Below are 19775 nucleotides of genomic sequence, written 5' to 3' on the forward strand. Positions count from 1 at the left end.
GAGAAAAGTAATGCGAGTAGTCGCAGGATGGAGACGCACATTTTGATGTATAACACACCTGGGTTTACGATACGGTTCGGGCTGAATTAATTCTCGAAGGAATGGCATATATTGCTCCAAAATTACGCGATTAATTCAGAATGTTCAAAATGGCCGACTTCCTGTTCGGTTTCGGCCATGGCGCCAAGAGACTTTTCTTTTACTTGCGACATGATACAGGTGTGTACCGATTTTCGTTCATGTACGTCAAAGCGTATTCTGGGGCTTGAGGCGCAAAGTTTTTTCTGTCTGAACCAATCAGATGAAGGGTGGGCACGCTTTTTGGCGTCTAGCGTCTCCACGGTAACGCTTTTGAAAGAGAAAAGTAATGCGTGGTGTCGGAGGATGGAGACGCACATTTTGATGTATAACACACCTGGGTGCACGTTACGGTTCGGGCTGAATTAACTGCCGAAGGAATGGCATAAATTTTGCCAAAATGACACGATTAATTCAAAATGGCCGACATCCTGTTCGGTTTCAGGCATGACGCCAAGAGACTTTTCTTTAAGTTGTCCCATGATACAGGTGTGTACCGATTTTCGTGGATGTACGTCAAACCGTATCTTGGGGCTTGAGGCACAAAGTTTTCAAGGGGGCGCTGTTGAGCCATTTTACCACGCCCATTAATGCAAACCATTAAATATCAAATTTTTTGCCAGGCCTGACTTGGGTGCAAAATTTGGTGACTTTTTGGGCACTTTTAGGGGGGCAAAAAGGCCTTCCTTTTGTCAGGAAAATAATAATAAAAATTCCTGCAAATACAAGAGGGCCTTCGCACTGCAAGTGCTCGGGCCCTAATAATAATAAAAATTCCTGCAAATACAATAGGGCCTTCGCACTGCAAGTGCTCGGGCCCTAATAACGCGAAGAATTCCTACAGATACAATAGGGCCTTCGCACTGAAGGTGCTCGGGCCCTAATTAAAGCTGCAAGCAGCGATGAACGGGCCCTCGCACTCACGGCCACCGCCCCCCATAAGCATATAAGAAAAGACACCACCCACAACTCTCTATGTTAAACCATTCAAAAGTTATAGCAGAAAAAAGGGACAACCAATCAGAAGAAGGGGTGGGGCTAATTCAGCCCAATGAAGGTCAAGGACTCCATACAGAATCTGATGACACCACCCACGACTCTCTATGTCAAACCATTCCAAAGTTATAGCAGAAAATCGGGACAACCAATCAGAAGAAGGGGCGGGGCTAAATAAGGCCAACGAAGCTTAAGGACTCATTACAGAGTCCCATGACACCACCCACGACTTCCTATGTCAAACCATTCAAAAGTTATGGCAGATAAAAGTATTCTAGGGGGCGCTGTTGAGCCGTTAGGCCACGCCCATTAAACCATGAAATATCAAATGTATCGCCAGGCCTGGCTTGCATGCAAAATTTGGTGACTTTTGGAGAACTATCAAATATGGACCAATCAGATGAAGGGGGGGGCGCGCCTTTTGGCGTCTAGCGTCGCCACGGTAACACTTTTGAAAGAGAAAAGTAATGCGTGTTGTCGCAGGATGGAGACGCAAATTTTGAAGTATAACACACCTGGGTGCCCATTACGGTTCGGGCCGTATTAATTGCCGAAGGAATGGCATAAATTGCGCCAAAATTACACAATTTATTCAAAATGGCCGACATCCTGTTCGGTTTCGGCCATGGCGCCAAGAGACTTTTCTTTAAGTTGTGCCATGATACAGGTGTGTAGCGATTTTCGTGCATGTACGTCAAACCGTATTGTGGGGCTTGAGGCACAAAGTTTTCCGGGGGGCGCTGTTGAGCCGTTAGGCCACGCCCATTAATCCAAACCATGAAATATCAAATTTTTCGCCAGGCCTGGCTTGCATGCCAAATTTGGTGCCTTTTGGGGAACTATCAAATATGGACCAATCAGATGAAGGGGGGGTGCGCTTGTTGGCGTCTAGCGTCGCCACGGTAACACTTTTGAAAGAGAAAAGTAATGCGTGTAGTCGCAGGATTGAGACGCACATTTTGATGTATAACACACCTGGGTGCACGATACGGTTCGGGCCGTATTCATTCTCGAAGGAATGGCATATATTGCTCCAAAATTACGCGATTAATTCAGAATGTTCAAAATGGCCGACTTCCTGTTCGGTGTCGGCCATGGCGCCAATAGACTTTTCTTTAAGTAGTGACATGATACAGGTGTGTACCGATTTTCGTTCATGTACGTCAAACCGTATTGTGGGGCTTGAGGCACAAAGTTTTTTCTGTCTGAACCAATCAGATGAAGGGTGGGCGCGCTTTTTGGCATCTAGCGTCGCCACGGTAACGCTTTTGAAAGAGAAAAGTAATGCGTGGTGTCGGAGGATGGAGACGCACATTTTGATGTATAACACACTTGGGGGCACGTTACGGTTCGGGCCGTATTAACTGCCGAAGGAATGGCATAAATTTCGCCAAAATGACACGATTAATTCAAAATGGCCGACATCCTGTTCGGTTTCGGGCATGGCTCCAAGAGACTTTTCTTTAAGTTGCCCCATGATACAGTTGTGTACCGATTTTCGTGCATGTACGTCAAACCGTATCGTGGGGCTTGAGGCACAAAGTTTTCAAGGGGGCGCTGTTGAGCCATTTTGCCATGCCCATTAATGTAAACCATTAAATATCAAATTTTTCGCCAGGCCTGACTTGCATGCAAAATTTGGTGACTTTTTTGGGCACGTTTAGGAGGGCAAAAAGGCCCTCCTTTTGTCAGAAAAATAATAATAACGCGAAGAATTCCTACAGATACAATAGGGCCTTCGCACTGAAGGTGCTCGGGCCCTAATAATAAAAAAAATAATACAAAGAATTCCTGCAAATACAATAGGGCCTTCGCACTGCAAGTGCTCGGGCCCTAAAAATCCTACAGATACAATAGGGCCTTCGCACTGAAGGTGCTCGGGCCCTAATAATAAAAAAAATAATACAAAGAATTCCTGCAAATACAATAGGGCCTTCGCACTGCAAGTGCTCGGGCCCTAAAAATCCTACAGATACAATAGGGCCTTCGCACTGAAGGTGCTCGGGCCCTAAAAATGTCATACATTCTGGATTCATTACAAATCAACTGAAATATTGCAATCCTTTTATTATTTTGATATTGCTGATCAGGGTTTATAGCTTAAGAAAACTCAAATATCCTATCTAAAAAAAATTGAATATTCTGGGAATCTTAATCTTAAACTGTAAGCCATAATCAGCATTATTAAAATAATAAAAGGCTTGCAATATTTCAGTTGGTTTGTAATGAATCCAGAATGTATGACCTTTTTGGTTTTTTTAATTGCATAACAGAAAATAAAGAACTTTATCACAATATTCTAATTTTCTGAGACAGTCCTGTAGTTGGAACCTTATTACTGCAGTGCCCAGATCAGCAGCAGAAGTCCCGTAAAATCCCGTAAAATCCCGTAAGATCACGTTTAAGGCTGATTTATGGTTCTGCGTTAAATCGACGCAGAGCCTACGGCGTAGGGTACGCGGCGACGCGCACCGTACCGTACTTAAGCCAGACAAGTGTTGCGCAACTTGTGAAGACCATAATAGATCCATGGTGAAGACGCATGAAAGGCAAGTTTGACTTTATTTTCTGTTCTCCTGTTTTACATGTAGCTGAAAAGCTTAAAGTAACTAAAGTAACATTTTTTTTTGTCTTAGAGTAACTATAACGGGATTACCCAAATTACAACTGTAACGCGTTACATTACTGCGTTACTGGCGAATGTAATCTCGTGACAGTAACAAGTTACTTTGTAACGCGTTACACCCAACACTGGTGATGAGGACGACAGTCTAGACCATGTAAAGTCCATTCATGTCACGTGTTTCTGTCCCAATAACACGTCTGTTTGTAAATGATGTTTTGGACGATAAAGTTTTCATTCCTAGAAGGACTTTGTGAGCAGAGAAAGAGTTTCAGGACAGGAGGACGTCTGTGTTTATTCAGCATTCATGAAAGACATCTCTTCTCCAGTGATGGATCTGGAACTGGTGCAGAAAACTTTTGTCTGATTAATACATTTGATTCATCAAGAACAGATGCATGATGGTACAGAAACGTACAAATCTGAACCCTTACAGGAAAACTAGAACCAAATACTCGTCAAAATATAGAAACTAATTGATGTTCCAGGGTTTAATGTAGTTTTTAATTACAGAAACAGTTTTGATGGAATTTGGATTCAAATATCAGTCTTTCTATGGAAATATAAATGAAGGTAAAAGTATATTCAAGCTGAGATTTGATGTAAAAATTTGAACTGGTTTAAATGTTTTTTTTCCCTCAAATGATGTATAAATGAACAATATTCATCATTTCCATGTTTTTAGGGGGACATTTCTTCATCAATCAGAACATATTTGTCTTTTAGGAGTTTTTTCAAACATTTTCTCTGAAAAAGTTGATTGAGTGACGACATAGTTTCAACACAAAGTTTCTGATGTTCTTGTTGGATGTTTTGTTGCTGATGAAGGAAACTCATCGTCTAGACAGCAGCTTTATTTCACTTTACTAACTTCAACACACATGTATTTATATTTAGGTTTACACACTGAAAACCATAAAAAGACATTATTTGTTGAAACCTTATGTCTTGATTTCAACAGGATGAAATGATCTTAACAGACATATTGAGGAATAATATTAAAAACACAGAAAAATATGTTTTTCCATGTTTATAGTTTTATATTTGGTAAACTTGTATTTGTTAAAATGAAATTTAATGTTAGTTAAAGGAAGCAAACGTTGGTTTGACTGATTTCAGCCACAGTAAGAAGTTATTTAGTAAATGAGCTCTATAACTCATATATTGGACGACTACACATTCAGTCTGTCCACTATTGTCTGTCAGACTCTCTCAGTTTATTAACAACTGGATGACATTTCTGAACGTATTAGCTGTGAAGTTAATTCATGTTTGTGAAGATGTTTTATTCCAGGTTCAGACACATCTCTGGTTCTTCATTTGTTCCTGTCTGACACATTCACATGTTTAGTTTTATGTAATGAATCAGAAGAGGAAGTTTAAGATGAAACTAAAGCAGAGAAGAAGAACTCAGAGCAGTCAGATGGTCAGTGTGGATCAGTAGAAGATCAGCCTGATGTCTGCAGGTTAGTGTCAACACAACTTTCACATCAGATTCATCTGAACACACAACTAAAACATGTCTTACTCCAGAGTCTCCAGTCTGCAGTCTGGACTCTCCAGAAATCCACACAGATGTTTCACTCCTGAATCACACAGGTAGTCGCTATTCAGGTCCAGATGTTTCAGGTGGGAGGGGTTGGACTTCAGAGCTGGGCCCAGAGAAGAACAGCTGATCTCTGTCAACCTGCAGAACTCCAATCTGAATAAAGAATAAAATATACATTACAATTCAGCATCATCTCCATCATTATAAATGCTCCATACAGATGAGAATTAGAAAGGTGATGGACTTTATGAAGGCTGATGTTCATATTGATGTCACACATGTGATCAATAGTCTGCGTATATTTATCTTCAGTATTATTGACTTGATGTTCAGAAAAGTCTGAGTTTGTGCTGAACCAAATACTCGTGAAAATATGGAAACTAATTGATGCTTCAGGGTTTAATGTAGTTTTTAATGGCAGAAACAGTTTTGGTAGACTTTGAATTGAAATATCAGTCTTTCTATGTGAATATTAAATGCAGGTAAAAGTTTATTGGAGCTGAGTTTTGATGTTAAAATTTTGACTTGGTAAAATGTAAAAACATTTCCTTGTTTTTAAGGAGACATTTCTTCATCAATCAGAACATATTTGTCTGTTTAGGAGTTTTTTCAAACATTTTCTCTGAAAAAGTTGATTGAGTGACGACATAGTTTCAACACAAAGTTTCTGATGTTCTTGTTGGATGTTTTGTTGCTGATGAAGGAAACTCATCGTCTAGACAACAGCTTTATTTCAGTTTACTAACTTCAACACACATGGATTTATATTTAGTTTTACACACTGAAAACCATAAAAATACATTATTTGTTGCACCTTATGTCTTGATGTCACCTGGATGAAATGATCTTAACAGACATATTGAGGAATAATATTAAAAACATGGAAAAATATGTTTTTCCATGTTTAGAGTTTTATATTGGGTAAACTTGTATTTGTTAAAATTAAATGTAATGTTAGTCAAAGGAAGCCAACGTTGGTTTGACTGATTTCAGCCACAGTAAGAAGTTATTTAGTAAATGAGCTCTATAACTCATATATTGGACGACTACACATTCAGTCTGTCCACTATTGTCTGTCAGACTCTCTCAGTTTATTAACATCTGGATGACATTTCTGAACGTATTAGCTGTAAAGTTAATTCATGTTTGTTCAGATGTTTTATTCCAGGTTCAGACACATCTCTGGTTCTTCATTTGTTCCTGTCTGACACATTCACATGTTTAGTTTTATGTAATGAATCAGAAGAGGAAGTTTAAGATGAAACTAAAGCAGAGAAGAAGAACTCAGAGCAGTCAGATGGTCAGTGTGGATCAGTAGAAGATCAGCCTGATGTCTGCAGGTTAGTGTCAACACAACTTTCACATCAGATTCATCTGAACACACAACTAAAACATGTCTGACCCCAGATACTCCAGTCTGCAGTCTGGACTCTTCAGAAATCGACACAGATGTTTCACTCCTGAATCCTTCAGGTAGTTCCTGCTCAGGTCCAGATGTTTCAGATGGGAGGGGTTGGACTTCAGAGCTGAGACCAGAGAAGAACAGCTGATCTCTGTCAACCTGCAGTCCATCAATCTGAATAAAGAATAAAAGATAAATTACAATTCAGCATCATCTTCATCATTTTACAGATAAATTACAATTCAGCATCATCTTCATCATTTTACAGATTAATTACAATTCAGCATCATGTTCATCATTATAAATGCTCCATACAGAGTAGAATTAGAAAGGTGATGGACTTTATGAAGGCAGATGTTCATATTGATGTCACACATGTGATCAATAGTCTGCGTATATTTCTCTTCAGTATTATTGACTTGATGATCAGAAAAGTCTGAGTTTGTGCTGAACCAAATACTCGTGAAAATATGGAAACCAATTGATGCTCCAGGGTTTAATGTAGTTTTTAATGGCAGAAACAGTTTTGATGGAATTTGAATTCAAATATCAGTCTTTCTATGTAAATATTAAATGCATGTAAAAGTTTAATGGAGCTGAGTTTTGATGTTAAAATTAGAACTTGGTAAAATGTAAAAACATTTCCATGTTTTTAAGGGGACATTTATTCATCAATCAGTACATATTTGTCTGTTTAGGAGTTTTTTCAAACATTTTCTCTGAAAAAGTTGATTGAGTGACGACACAGTTTCAACACAAAGTTTCTGATGTTCTTGTTGGATGTTTTGTTGCTGATGAAGGAAACTCATCGTCTAGACAACAGCTTTATTTCAGTTTACTAACTACAACACACATGTATTTATATTTAGTTTTACACACTGAAAACCATAAAAAGACATTATTTGTTGCACCTTATGTCTTGATGTCACCTGGATGAAATGATCTTAACCGACATATTGAGGAATAATATTAAAAACACAGAAAAATATGTTTTTCCATGTTTAGAGTTTTATATTTGGTAAATTTGTATTTGTTAAAATGAAATTTAATGTTAGTCAAAGGAAGCCAATGTTGGTTTGACTGATTTCATTCACAGTAAGAAGTTATTTAGTAAATGAGCTCTATAACTCATATATTGGACGACTACACATTCAGTCTGTCCACTATTGTGTCACGTCTGGGGGTAAGGTGTGGACCCAAACGCAGGAGAGAGAGGGAGGCTGGAGGCAGGAGTTCTCAAAAACAAAAGGATTTATTCAAAAAAAAAAAAAAAAAACTAAAGCGCTGCAGAGCAGGTTCAAGATAAATTAAAAAGGGATCAAAAAACTTGAGGAGCAAAACGTGGGAGGAAACATGGGGAACAAACAGTACGGTCCGATAGGGAACAAGGGGATGACAAGATCAGATATACTGAGGGGATTACGAGACATGACGAGACACAGGTGCAGACACAATCAGGGCAGATGGGACACAGGCGGGGCAAGACAGAAACTGAAAGCTGGGGGGAATGTCAACCTTGACATATTGTCTGTCAGACTCTCTCAGTTTATTAACACTTTACTTGATTACTTGTCTATGAGTGAATCCTGGTTAAATGAAAACTCGCCAAGTGCTGCTCTATCTGTGCCCGGTTTTAACACTTTTAGAACTGATCGCAAACAGGGGAGGGGTGGAGGTGTAATTTGCTTTGTAAGGGATACGATCTGTTGCAATGAAATAGAATTTATAAATTGTGAACTGGAATGTCTGGGCTTGAATATTGTACTTCACCGGTGATGTCATTTACTCTTATCGTGATTTACCGCCCTCCTTCATCAAATGTTAGTTTTTTTGATAAGTTTAGGGATTTATTAAAGCAATGTAATTTTAACAGAGAAGTAGTTGTGATGGGAGATTTTAACGTCAATTGGCAAGATAGATCAGCAAGACAGCAACTTAAACAAGTAACGGACAGCTTTAGCCTATCACAAATAATTCAGGGACCAACTAGGATTACCAACTCTTCCTCAACACAGATTGACCTATTTTTTAGTAACATGCCAGATAGAATAAGTAAATCATATAATCTGTTAACTGGGCTGTCTGACCATAACATGATTTTAGTGGCTAGAAAATTAAATGGAAAGAAAAGTTCAGTCTCAAGACTGAATCCGAGTGTTATGAAAATTCCAAACAACAAAAAGGAAGAATTCAAAAATGCTGTAAAGGATATTAAGTGGGATGATTTGCTTGAATCTAATGATGTGAGTTACACTAGTCAATGCCTTACCGAAACATTGAATACAATAATTAGGGATTTCTCTGTGAAATCCCTAAGCAAAATTAAAAAGGCATCTCTTCCATGGATAAATAAAACTATATTCCAACTGATGAGAAAACGGGATCAGGCCCTAAAAGCTTCTCTGAGATCTAAATTAACAACTGATAGGTGCAAGTTCGCATCATTAAGAAATAAAGTGACAAGAGAAATAAGAAAAGCCAAGGCAAATTATTTCCTAGACATAATAGCTAATTCTAAAGGAAATCAAAAAGTTATATGGCAGCAAATTAAGAAGTTAATAGGACAAAATAGTGCTAGAAAACATATCGAATTAAGGATTAACAGTACTCTGACAAACAAATCGTCTGTGGTGGCTGAAGCCTTGAATGACTACTTTGTAGAATCTGTTGCTAGTATTGCTAGCAGTTTTCCTTTGCAGCAACAACGTAGCATTGTGGCCCCAAACCCAGATGTACCTATTTTCGACCTGAAAAGTGTGACGGAATCTCAAGTATCGAAAGTGATTGATTCATTAAAACCAAAATGGTCTAAAGACGTGTATGACTCTGCTATGATTAAAGATCTCGGCTCTCTACTTACAAAACCGATTGCTCACATTACTAATATTTCATTCTCCAGGATTGAAGGAAGTTTCCCAGAACATTGGAAACCTGCTGTTGTTGTGCCCATTTTCAAAAGTGGTGACCCTGCATCTACATCAAATTATAGACCCATAAGTATACTACCCATCATGTCTAAGATAATTGAAAAACTGGTGGCCGAACAATTAATTTCTCATCTAAATACTAATCAGCTTCTACATCCAATGCAACAGTTTCAGGGCCAATCATTCTACAGAAACTGCAACTGTCTACTTCATAGAAAGGATTAAGAATCTAATGGACAGGGGTGGAGTTGTTGGTGCTGTTTTCTTGGATTTACGAAAAGCTTTTGATACAGTCAATCACAATATTTTGCTATCTAAATTTAGTCAATTTAACTTTTCTGAGTTTTCATCTGTCTGGTTCAAATCATATCTTTCTTCTCGAACTCAGTGTGTCAAAAGCCGGAACTCAATCTCTACATTCAAAGACCTTAGTACAGGGGTACCCCAAGGCTCGGTCCTGGGGCCAATCCTCTTCAGTCTATACATAAACGATCTACCATATGCATGTCCAGACTGTGAAGTAATTATGTATGCTGATGACATCGTCATTTTTGTGAAAGGTAAAGACCATTCTGATGCAGCTGCACAACTGACGAGAGCCATGGTTAAAATATCTGATTGGTTACATAACTGCTGTTTACAACTCAACAACACTAAAACGGTTGCAATGTTCTTTGCAAAAACAAACAAAGTGCACAGAGAACCGGATGTCTTTATTGCAGGACAGAGGATCCAAATAGTAAAATAATATAAATATCTAGGTATTGTGATTGACTGTCACCTCACATTCAAAAATCATATTTCAAAGATCTGTAAAAATCTCAAGTTCACTCTAGCAAATTTCCGGCATCTCAGGAACCACATGTCCACAGAGGCAGCGAAAATGTACATGTTTTCTCTCATACTATCCTACATAAACTACTGTCTACCCACCTGGTCTATTGCTAACATCCCCACAACAACACTGGTTATTTCTCTATACAAACAAGCACTCAAAATACTAGATAAAAAACCAAGATTTTCTCATCATTGTGCAATTTTACAAAAATATAAACTACTAAGTTGGTCCATTTCCGCTCCTCTGTAACTGGTGCTACTGGAGGGGAAGCCAGAGTTACTGGAGGGGAAGCCAGAGTTACCAGAGGGACAGCCAGAGGAGACTGCTAAATCCCCTTTAGAAAGAGCGCATTTGGGCAATCAGTTTTCTCTTCTAAAACAGCACCTGAGTGGAATAACATCCCACAGAACATTAGAGAGTCCATTTCATACAACGTCTTCAAATATAATCTTAGGAATTGGTTGATTTATAATCAAAGATGTGAACATTGATGTGTAAACTATCGATGTGGGGATGAACTGCATATTGTAAGGGATGAATTATATATGTTATATGTTATTGCTGATGTGTTTGTACTTGTGTTTTAATCTTTTTTACTAGGTACTAGCCTATTATTTCTGGCAGGAGGACTGCCAATGTAAACTAGCCTTTTGGCTACAATTGGGTACATTTACACTTTATTTTATAAAATGTTTCTTAATGTACGTTGTCCCTCTCTAACAAATAAAAATAAACTGAAACTGAAACTGAAACACCTGGAGGACATTTCTGAACGTATTAGCTGTAAAGTTAATTCATGTTTGTTCAGATGTTTTATTCCAGGTCCAGACACATCTCTGGTTCTTCATTTGTTCCTGTCTGACACATTCACATGTTTAGTTTCATGTCATAAATCAGAAGAGGAAGTTTAAGATGAAACTAAAGCAGAGAAGAAGAACTCAGAGCAGTCAGATGGTCAGTGTGGATCAGTAGAAGATCAGCCTGATGTCTGCAGGTTAGTGTCAACACAACTTTCACATCAGATTCATCTGAACACACAACTAAAACATGTCTGACCTCAGATCCTCCAGTCTGCAGTCTGGACTCTCCAGAAATCCACTCAGATGTTTCACTCCTGAATCCTGCAGGTTGAGGTTGTTACTCAGGTCCAGATGTTCCAGATGGGAGGGGTTGAACTTCAGAGCTGAGCCCAGAGAAGAACAGCTGATCTCTGACAACCTGCACCTCTCCAGTCTGAATAAAGAATAAAAGACTAAAACCCTAACCCTTACAATTCATCATCATCTTCATCATTCTAAATGCTCCATACAGATGAGAATTAGAAAGGTGATGGACTTTATGAAGGCAGATGTTCATATTGATGTCACACATGTGATCAATAGTCTGCGTATATTTCTCTTCAGTATTATTGACTTGATGATCAGAAAAGTCTGAGTTTGTGCTGATTTCAATAAAGTCAGTGATGAGGACGACAGTCTAGACCATGTAAAGTCCATTCATGTCACGTGTTTCTGTCCCAATAACACGTCTGTTTGTAAATTATGTTTTGGACAATAAAGTTTTCATTCCTAGAAGGACTTTGTGAGCAGAGAAAGAGTTTCAGGACAGGAGGACGTCTGTGTTTATTCAGCATTCATGAAAGACACCTCTTCTCCAGTGATGGATCTGGAACTGGTGCAGAAAACTTTTGTCTGATTAAAACATTTGATTCATCAAGAACAGATGCATGATGGTACAAAAACGTACAAATCTGAACCCTTACAGGGAAACCAGAACCAAATACTCGTCAAAATATGGGAACTAATTGATGCTCCAGGGTTTAATGTAGTTTTTAATGGCAGAAACAGTTTTGATGGAATTTGAATTCAAATATCAGTCTTTCTATGTAAATTCAATTCAATTCAATTCAATTTTATTTATATAGCGTCTAATACAACAGATGTTGTCTCTAGACGCTTTCCAGAGATCCAGAACATGAACATAAACATAAACATAAACCCCCGAGCAATTATTATATAAACAATGGCAGGTAAAAACTCCCATAGTGGGAGAAAAACCTTAAGCCAAACAGTGGCAAGGAAAATATTAAATGAAGGTAAAAGTTTATTGGAGGTGAGTTTTGATGTAAAAATGTGAACTTGTTAAAATGTTTTTTTTCCCTTAAAGCAGCACAATGTAACTTTCAGCTTTTGTTGAGTTTGGCGTCTCCTTTGGACAAAAGCGGTACTGCTTTACCAGTAGTGTGGCAGGGTTCCTACCATGCTCCTCCAAGTTACATAGTGCCAGTGAAGGCAATACAGACCCCTCAGACCATGACAGAGGTTCATTAAACCTGTTGTAAGTTGATGTTCCATCACAATGACTCTGGAAATATTATATTAAGGTGGAAAAGTTACGTACTGTCGCTTTAAACGATGAATAAATGAACAATATCCATCATTTCCGTGTTTTTAAGGAGACATTTCTTCATCAATCAGTACATATTTGTCTGTTTAGGAGTTTTTTCAAGCATTTTCTCTGAAAAAGTTGATTGAGTGACGACATAATTTCATCACAAAGTTTCTGATGTTCTTGTTGGATGTTTTGTTGCTGATGAAGGAAACTCATCGTCTAGACAGCAGCTATATTTCAGTTTTCTTGGCGGGGGGGCATTAATACATTTTATGTTTATGTTTTATGAAAAGCACTTTGTGTTACATTTTTTGTATGAAAGGTGCTTTACAAATAAAGTTTGATTTGATTTGATTTGATTCTTACTTCAACACACATGTATTTATATTTAGTTTTACACACTGAAAACCATAAAAAGACATTATTTGTTGCACCTTATGTCTTGATGTCACCTGGATGAAATGATCTCAGCAGACTTATTAAGACATGATAGTAAAAACCTAGAAAGAGATGTTTTTCCATGTTTAGAGTTTTATATTTGGTAAACTTGTATTTGTTAAAATGAAATTTAACGGTAGTCAAAGGAGGCCAACGTTGGTTTGACTGATTTCAGCCACAGTAAGAAGTTATTTAGTAAATGAGCTCTATAACTCATATATTGGACGACTACACATTCAGTCTGTCCACTATTGTCTGTCAGACTCTCTCAGTTTATTAACATCTGGATGACATTTCTGAACGTATTAGCTGTAAAGTTAATTCATGTTTGTTCAGATGTTTTATTCCAGGTTCAGACACATCTCTGGTTCTTCATTTGTTCCTGTCTGACACATTCACATGTTTAGTTTTATGTAATGAATCAGAAGAGGAAGTTTAAGATGAAACTAAAGCAGAGAATAAGAACTGAGAGCAGTCAGATGGTCAGTGTGGATCAGTAGAAGATCAGCCTGATGTCTGCAGGTTAGTGTCAACACAACTTTCACATCAGATTCATCTGAACACACAACTAAAACATGTCTGACCTCAGAGTCTCCAGTCTGCAGTCTGGACTCTCCAGAAATCCACTCAGATGTTCCACTCCTGAACCCTGCAGGTTGTTGTAACTCAGGTCCAGAAGTTTCAGATGGGAGGGGTTGGACTCCAGAGCTGAGTCCAGAGAAGAACAGCTGATCTCTGACAAACTGCAATTTACCAACCTGAATAGAGAATAAAAGATACATTACAATTCAGCATCATCTTCATCATTTTACAGATAAATTACAATTCAGCATCATCTTCATCATTATAAATGCTCCATACAGATGAGAATTAGAAAGGTGATGGACTTTATGAAGGCTGATGTTCATATTGATGTCACACATGTGATCAATAGTCTGCGTATATTTCTCTTCAGTATTATTGACTGGATTATTAGAAAAGTCTGAGTTTGTGCTGAACCAAATACTCGTGAAAATATAGAAACTAATTGATGCTCCAGGGTTTAATGTAGTTTTTAATGGCAGACACAGTTTTGGTAGACTTTGAATTCAAATATCAGTCTTTCTATGTGAATATTAAATGCAGGTAAAAGTTTATTGGTATGGAGGATTTTTTGTGCCAAAATTAAATAAATAAATACATCATTAATTAATTAAAATGGGAATTAAATATATCATTAATTAATTAAATGTGTCATTAATTAATTAAAATTAGAATGAAATATGTCATTAATTTATTAAAATACAATTCATTTTAAGTAAAAATATATATTTATTATTTCAGCATTTAATTCATTAATGACACATTTAATTAATGATTTCGTGTTGCTGAATAATGAAATGTGAATGTAAAACTGTCAGTTTCACTCGTCAAACTCAGTGGGCGGAGCTAACGCAAATCTAGTGGAATCCACTGCTTTGGTCTGAAAGCCTTTCTAAACATGACAGCTGTGAGTTGTGTGTTGTAGAGAGTTGTGTGTTGTAGAGAGTTGTGTGTTGTAGAGAGTTGTAGAGAGTAGTGTGTTGTAGAGAGTTGTGTGTTGTAGAGAGTTGCGTGTTGTAGAGAGTTGTGTGTTGTAGAGAGTTGTGTGTTGTAGAGAGTTGTGTGTTGTAGAGAGTTGCGTGTTGTAGAGAGTTGCGTGTTGTAGAGAGTTGCGTGTTGTAGAGAGTTGCGTGTTGTAGAGAGTTGTGTGTTGTAGAGAGTTGTGTGTTGTAGAGAGTTGTTGAGAGTTGTGTGTTGTAGAGAGTTGTGTGTTGTAGAGAGTTGTGTGTTGTAGAGAGTTGTGTGTTGTAGAGAGTTGTGTGTTGTAGAGAGTTGCGTGTTGTAGAGAGTTGCGTGTTGTAGAGAGTTGCGTGTTGTAGAGAGTTGCGTGTTGTAGAGAGTTGTGTGATGTAGAGAGTTGTGTGTTGTAGAGAGTTGTGTGTTGTAGAGAGTTGTGTGTTGTAGAGAGTTGTGTGTTGTAGAGAGTTGCGTGTTGTAGAGAGTTGCGTGTTGTAGAGAGTTGTGTGTTGTAGAGAGTTGTGTGTTGTAGAGAGTTGCGTGATGCAGCAGCAGGTATCTGCTGTGACGGAGCCGCTGGAGCCGGAGGAATTCTGCTCAGAGCTTCTAAGATTAAACTCGCTGCTTCTCTCAGGAGCTCTGGGCAGGATTTTTACATTTTGTACACCTTGCTGTTTCAACATTTGTGGTTAGAGGAGCGATGTTTCAGTGGTTGCCAATAACATTTTGGAGTAGAGTAAACATTTTGGAGTAGAGTAAAAATTTTGGAGTAGAGTATCCAAACCAACGTAGAGGTGAATAGCGCCACCTAGTGTATCGTAATGTGTTCACAACATGGATGTATGGTTCACAAGCCCTGTAACAATCCATTATGTGGATTGGATTAGCCTTGACTTGATGTGCAGGGGAACCAATGAGGTGTTTGGAATCCACCCACTGAGTTTGACGAGTGAAACTGACAGTTTTACATTTACATTTCATGATTCAGCAACACAAAATCATTAATTAAATTTGTCATTAATTAATTAAATGCAGTTTTACATTTCATGATTCACACGCAACACAAAATCATTAATTAAATGTGTCATTAATTAATTAAATGCTGAAATAATAAATATATATTTTTACTTAAAATGAATTGTATTTTAATTAATTAATGACATATTTCATTCTAATTTTAATTAATTAATGACACATTTAATTAATTATTATATATTTAATTCCCATTTTAATTAATTAATGATAATTCAGCTCCATATATTGGAGCTGAGTTTTGATGTAAACATTTGAACTTGGTAAAATGTAAAAACATTTCCATGTTTTTAAGGAGACATTTCAAACGATTCACACGTTTTGATGATGGATGTTGGCTTGCTGATTGGGTAACGTATTGCGTCACGCATCGCGTCACTTCCTGGTGTTGCGGTCTGTTGCTACTGCACGGCGTGCAGGCTCAGATCTCTCCCGAATTTTTATCTAAAACTTAGACTGTTTTCTGGTAAAATAGCACTATATCTGGTACATTACTGTCTTTATTTCAACACTCGCTCATTTTCTCTTCCGTAACTTTCACTGTCACCAATCACCGATACATTTTCTGTCCGTTAGCCTCCGTTAGCATCTTAGCATGGGCTCTCCGTCTCCCACCGTTTCACCTCTTTCCTGCTCAGTGTGTGAAATGTTTAGCTATTCCTCTGCCTCCTTTAGTGAAGACGGTAAGTGCTTAAAGTGTAGCTTATTTGCAGGGCTGGAGGCGAGGCTCAGTCAGTTAGAGGTCCGGTTTGGCCAACTAAACCATAGTCCGAGAGCCTCCTCAGCTAACCAGGCTAAGCTAGCGGCGGACCGGCCCGTAGCAGCTGAGCGTAGCCGCTCCCCTGCAGCTCCCGGGCAGCCGGCCAGTCAGGCCAGTCAGGACCGCTGGGTGACGGTTCGGAGGAACCGTAGTCTTAAAGGGCTCACAGAACACCACCACCCGCTTCATGTGTCTAACCGTTTTTCCCCACTCAGCGACACATCTGTTGAGAAGCCGACCCTGGTGATTGGCGACTCCATAGTCAGACATGTGAAGCCGACTCCAGAGACCTTAGTTAGGTGCATCCCGGGGGCCAGAGCGGGCGACATAGAAGCAAATTTGAAGCTACTGGCAAAGGGTAATCGTAAATATGGTAAAGTTATCATCAATGTCGGAGCTAACGACTCCCGTCTTCGCCAGTCGGAAGTAACTAAAATGAATATTGTCTCGGTGTGTAACTACGCCAAAACCATGTCGGACTCCGTAGGTTTTTCTGGTCTCCTCCCCAATCTGACCAGCGATGACATGTTTAGTCGCATGCTCTCGCTCCGCCGCTGGTTGTATCGGTGGTGTTCAGATAACGACGTGGACTTTATTGACAACTGGGAGACATTCTGGGGAAATCCCACCCGGGATGGTGCTGCTCTTATGTCTAGAAATATGGCCAATGTTATTAGACACTCCCCCTGACAATGCAGGGTCCAGGCCAGGATGCAGAGCTGTAGTTTAACACACTTCTCTGCTGCTTCTCGAGGACCAACGCCTGCCAACAAAACTGTAGGATTGCATTATGTCATTAGCGACTCTAAAACTGTAGGATTACATGATATTGGCGACTCTGGCCAGGTGCCTAGCAAAATAGAAGTGGTTGCAGTTCCCCGCCCTCCAAAAGTTCACCAGGTGCGGCGTTTTGGAGGCGTTAACCAAAATAACCTTGCAAAAATTAAAACCAATGTACATTTGGTACCAATTACAGACCGAAAAATTAGATGCGGACTACTAAATATACGATCGTTAAGCTCTAAGTCTCTGTTAGTAAATGATATAATTACAGAGAGCAGGAGTGATATTTTCTGCTTAACAGAAACATGGTTACAGGAGGAAGAGTATGTTAGTTTGAATGAATCAACTCCGCCCGGCTACTTTAATCATCACATTCCTAGAAGCACGGGCCGAGGCGGAGGAGTCACAGCAATTTATAACTCCAGTCTCCAAACAAAAATTTAACCTAAGTGCAATTATAATACATTTGAAAGCCTCACGCTTGGTCTGAAATTTCCGAACTGGTAATCAGAGAAGCCAGTTGTGTTAGTGGTAGTGTACCGGCCCCCTGCTGGTGCGTATCTAGAGTTTTTGTCTGAATTTTCAGATTTCCTTTCTGGATTATTGATCAGCACAGATAAATTCATCATAGTGGGTGATTTTAACATTCATATGGATGTTGAAAGCGATAATCTTAAATTAGCCTTCGATTCTCTTCTAGAATCAATGGGTATCTCACAAAAAGTGAATAAACCCACGCACTGTTTTAATCATACTCTCGATCTCGTTCTCACCTACGGTGTTGAAACTGATGGTCTGTTGGTGTCACCTGTAAACTCCCTTTTATCCGACCATTACTTAATAACGTTTGAATTTAATTTTGTTGATGTTGAAGTGCAAAATAGGAGGTATTATTTTAGCAGATGTTTGTCTGATGAAGTTATTGTTAAATTTAGGGAGGCCATTGCTTATCTTACGACAGTGCGAAATAGTGATGTAGTCGAGGCCAGTGACCTGGGTTCTACCTCTACAGATGTTGATTTCCTTGCTAGTAACACTGCTGATTTGTTGCATTCAGCTTTAGATGAAGTTGCTCCTTTGAAAAGGAGGGTTTCTAGCCACAGGAGCTTAACTCCCTGGTATAATTTAGATATCCGCATGTTGAAACAAAACGTGCGTAAGATGGAAAGGAAGTGGTACTCTTGTAAGTCTGTAAACTCCTATCGTGAATGGAAAGATATTCTAATAGTATATAAAAAAGCCATTTGCAAAGCCAGAATAGCTTATTATTCAACGTTGATAGAGGATAACAAAAGTAACCCACGTTTTCTGTTCAGCACTGTAGCCAGGCTGACAAAGAGTCACAACTCTGTTGAGCCGTGCATTCCTGCAGCTCTCAGTAGTGAAGACTTTATGAGCTTCTTTAACAGTAAAATCACGAGAATTAGAGAAGAAATCAACCAGCCGGTTGTGGGTGTTTCTTCAGCTTTAGTGACTTCCCTAGGCTCTGACTTGACTCTAGACTGTTTTGATCCTATAGACCTCCCTGAGCTGACTTCACTCGTTAATAGAGCTAAGTCAACCACATGTATGTCAGACCCCATCCCGACTCGACTATTCAAACATATTTTTTCTCTTATTGGTACGACAATACTGGACCAAATTAACCTATCCCTAAGTTTAGGATATGTACCACAGGTTTTCAAAGTGGCAGTAATTAAACCTTTACTTAAAAAACCTTCTCTTGACCCAGACACCTTAGCTAATTATAGACCAATTTCCAACCTTCCATTTGTATCTAAAATTCTGGAAAAGGCAGTTTCAAGCCAGTTATGTGACTATTTGTATAGAAATGATCTGTTTGAAGTCTTTCAGTCAGGGTTCAGAATGCATCATAGCACAGAGACAGCACTTGTTCGAGTCACGAATGACCTCCTTATGGCCTCAGATAAGGGATTAGTGTCCATACTGGTTCTACTGGACCTCAGATAAGGGATTAGTGTCCATACTGGTTCTACTGGAGCTCAGATAAGGGATTAGTGTCCATACTGGTTCTACTGGACCTCAGTGCTGCTTTTGACACTATAGATCATGGCATTTTGCTGCACAGGTTAGAGCATGTTGTTGGGATTAAAGGGACAGCTCTATGTTGGTTTAAATCATATCTATCTGACAGGTTCCAGTTTGTTCATGTACATGAGGTTTCTTCAGAACAGTCAAGGGTCTGTTATGGTGTTCCGCAGGGTTCAGTGCTAGGGCCAATCTTGTTCAGTTTATACATGCAGCCGTTGGGAAGTATAATCCAGAATCACGGCATACACTTTCATTGTTATGCTGATGATACGCAGCTCTATTTGTCTATGAAGCCGGATGAAACAGAACCGTTAGTTAAACTTCAGGCATGTATTAGGGACATCAAGGACTGGATGTCCAGAAATTT

The 19775-nt window shown here is 38.9% G+C and overlaps 1 protein-coding gene across 2 annotated transcripts in view; it reads right to left on the bottom strand.

Moving 5' to 3' along the window:
• LOC133458738 (protein NLRC5-like) overlaps positions 1-19775 on the bottom strand; it is a 145858-nt gene that overhangs the window by 14134 nt on the left and 111949 nt on the right. For both annotated transcript variants that reach the window (XM_061738942.1, XM_061738941.1), the window contains 4 exons: positions 13827-14000; positions 11470-11646; positions 6649-6822; positions 5226-5399 (listed from right to left, as the gene is read on the bottom strand). In XM_061738942.1, the coding sequence (XP_061594926.1) occupies positions 5226-5399; positions 6649-6822; positions 11470-11646; positions 13827-14000 (699 nt within the window). The remainder of the gene's footprint in view (positions 1-5225; positions 5400-6648; positions 6823-11469; positions 11647-13826; positions 14001-19775) is intronic.

The sequence above is a fragment of the Cololabis saira genome, chromosome 13 (assembly GCF_033807715.1).
Source record: "Cololabis saira isolate AMF1-May2022 chromosome 13, fColSai1.1, whole genome shotgun sequence".
NCBI classification, from domain to species: Eukaryota; Metazoa; Chordata; class Actinopteri; order Beloniformes; family Belonidae; genus Cololabis; species Cololabis saira.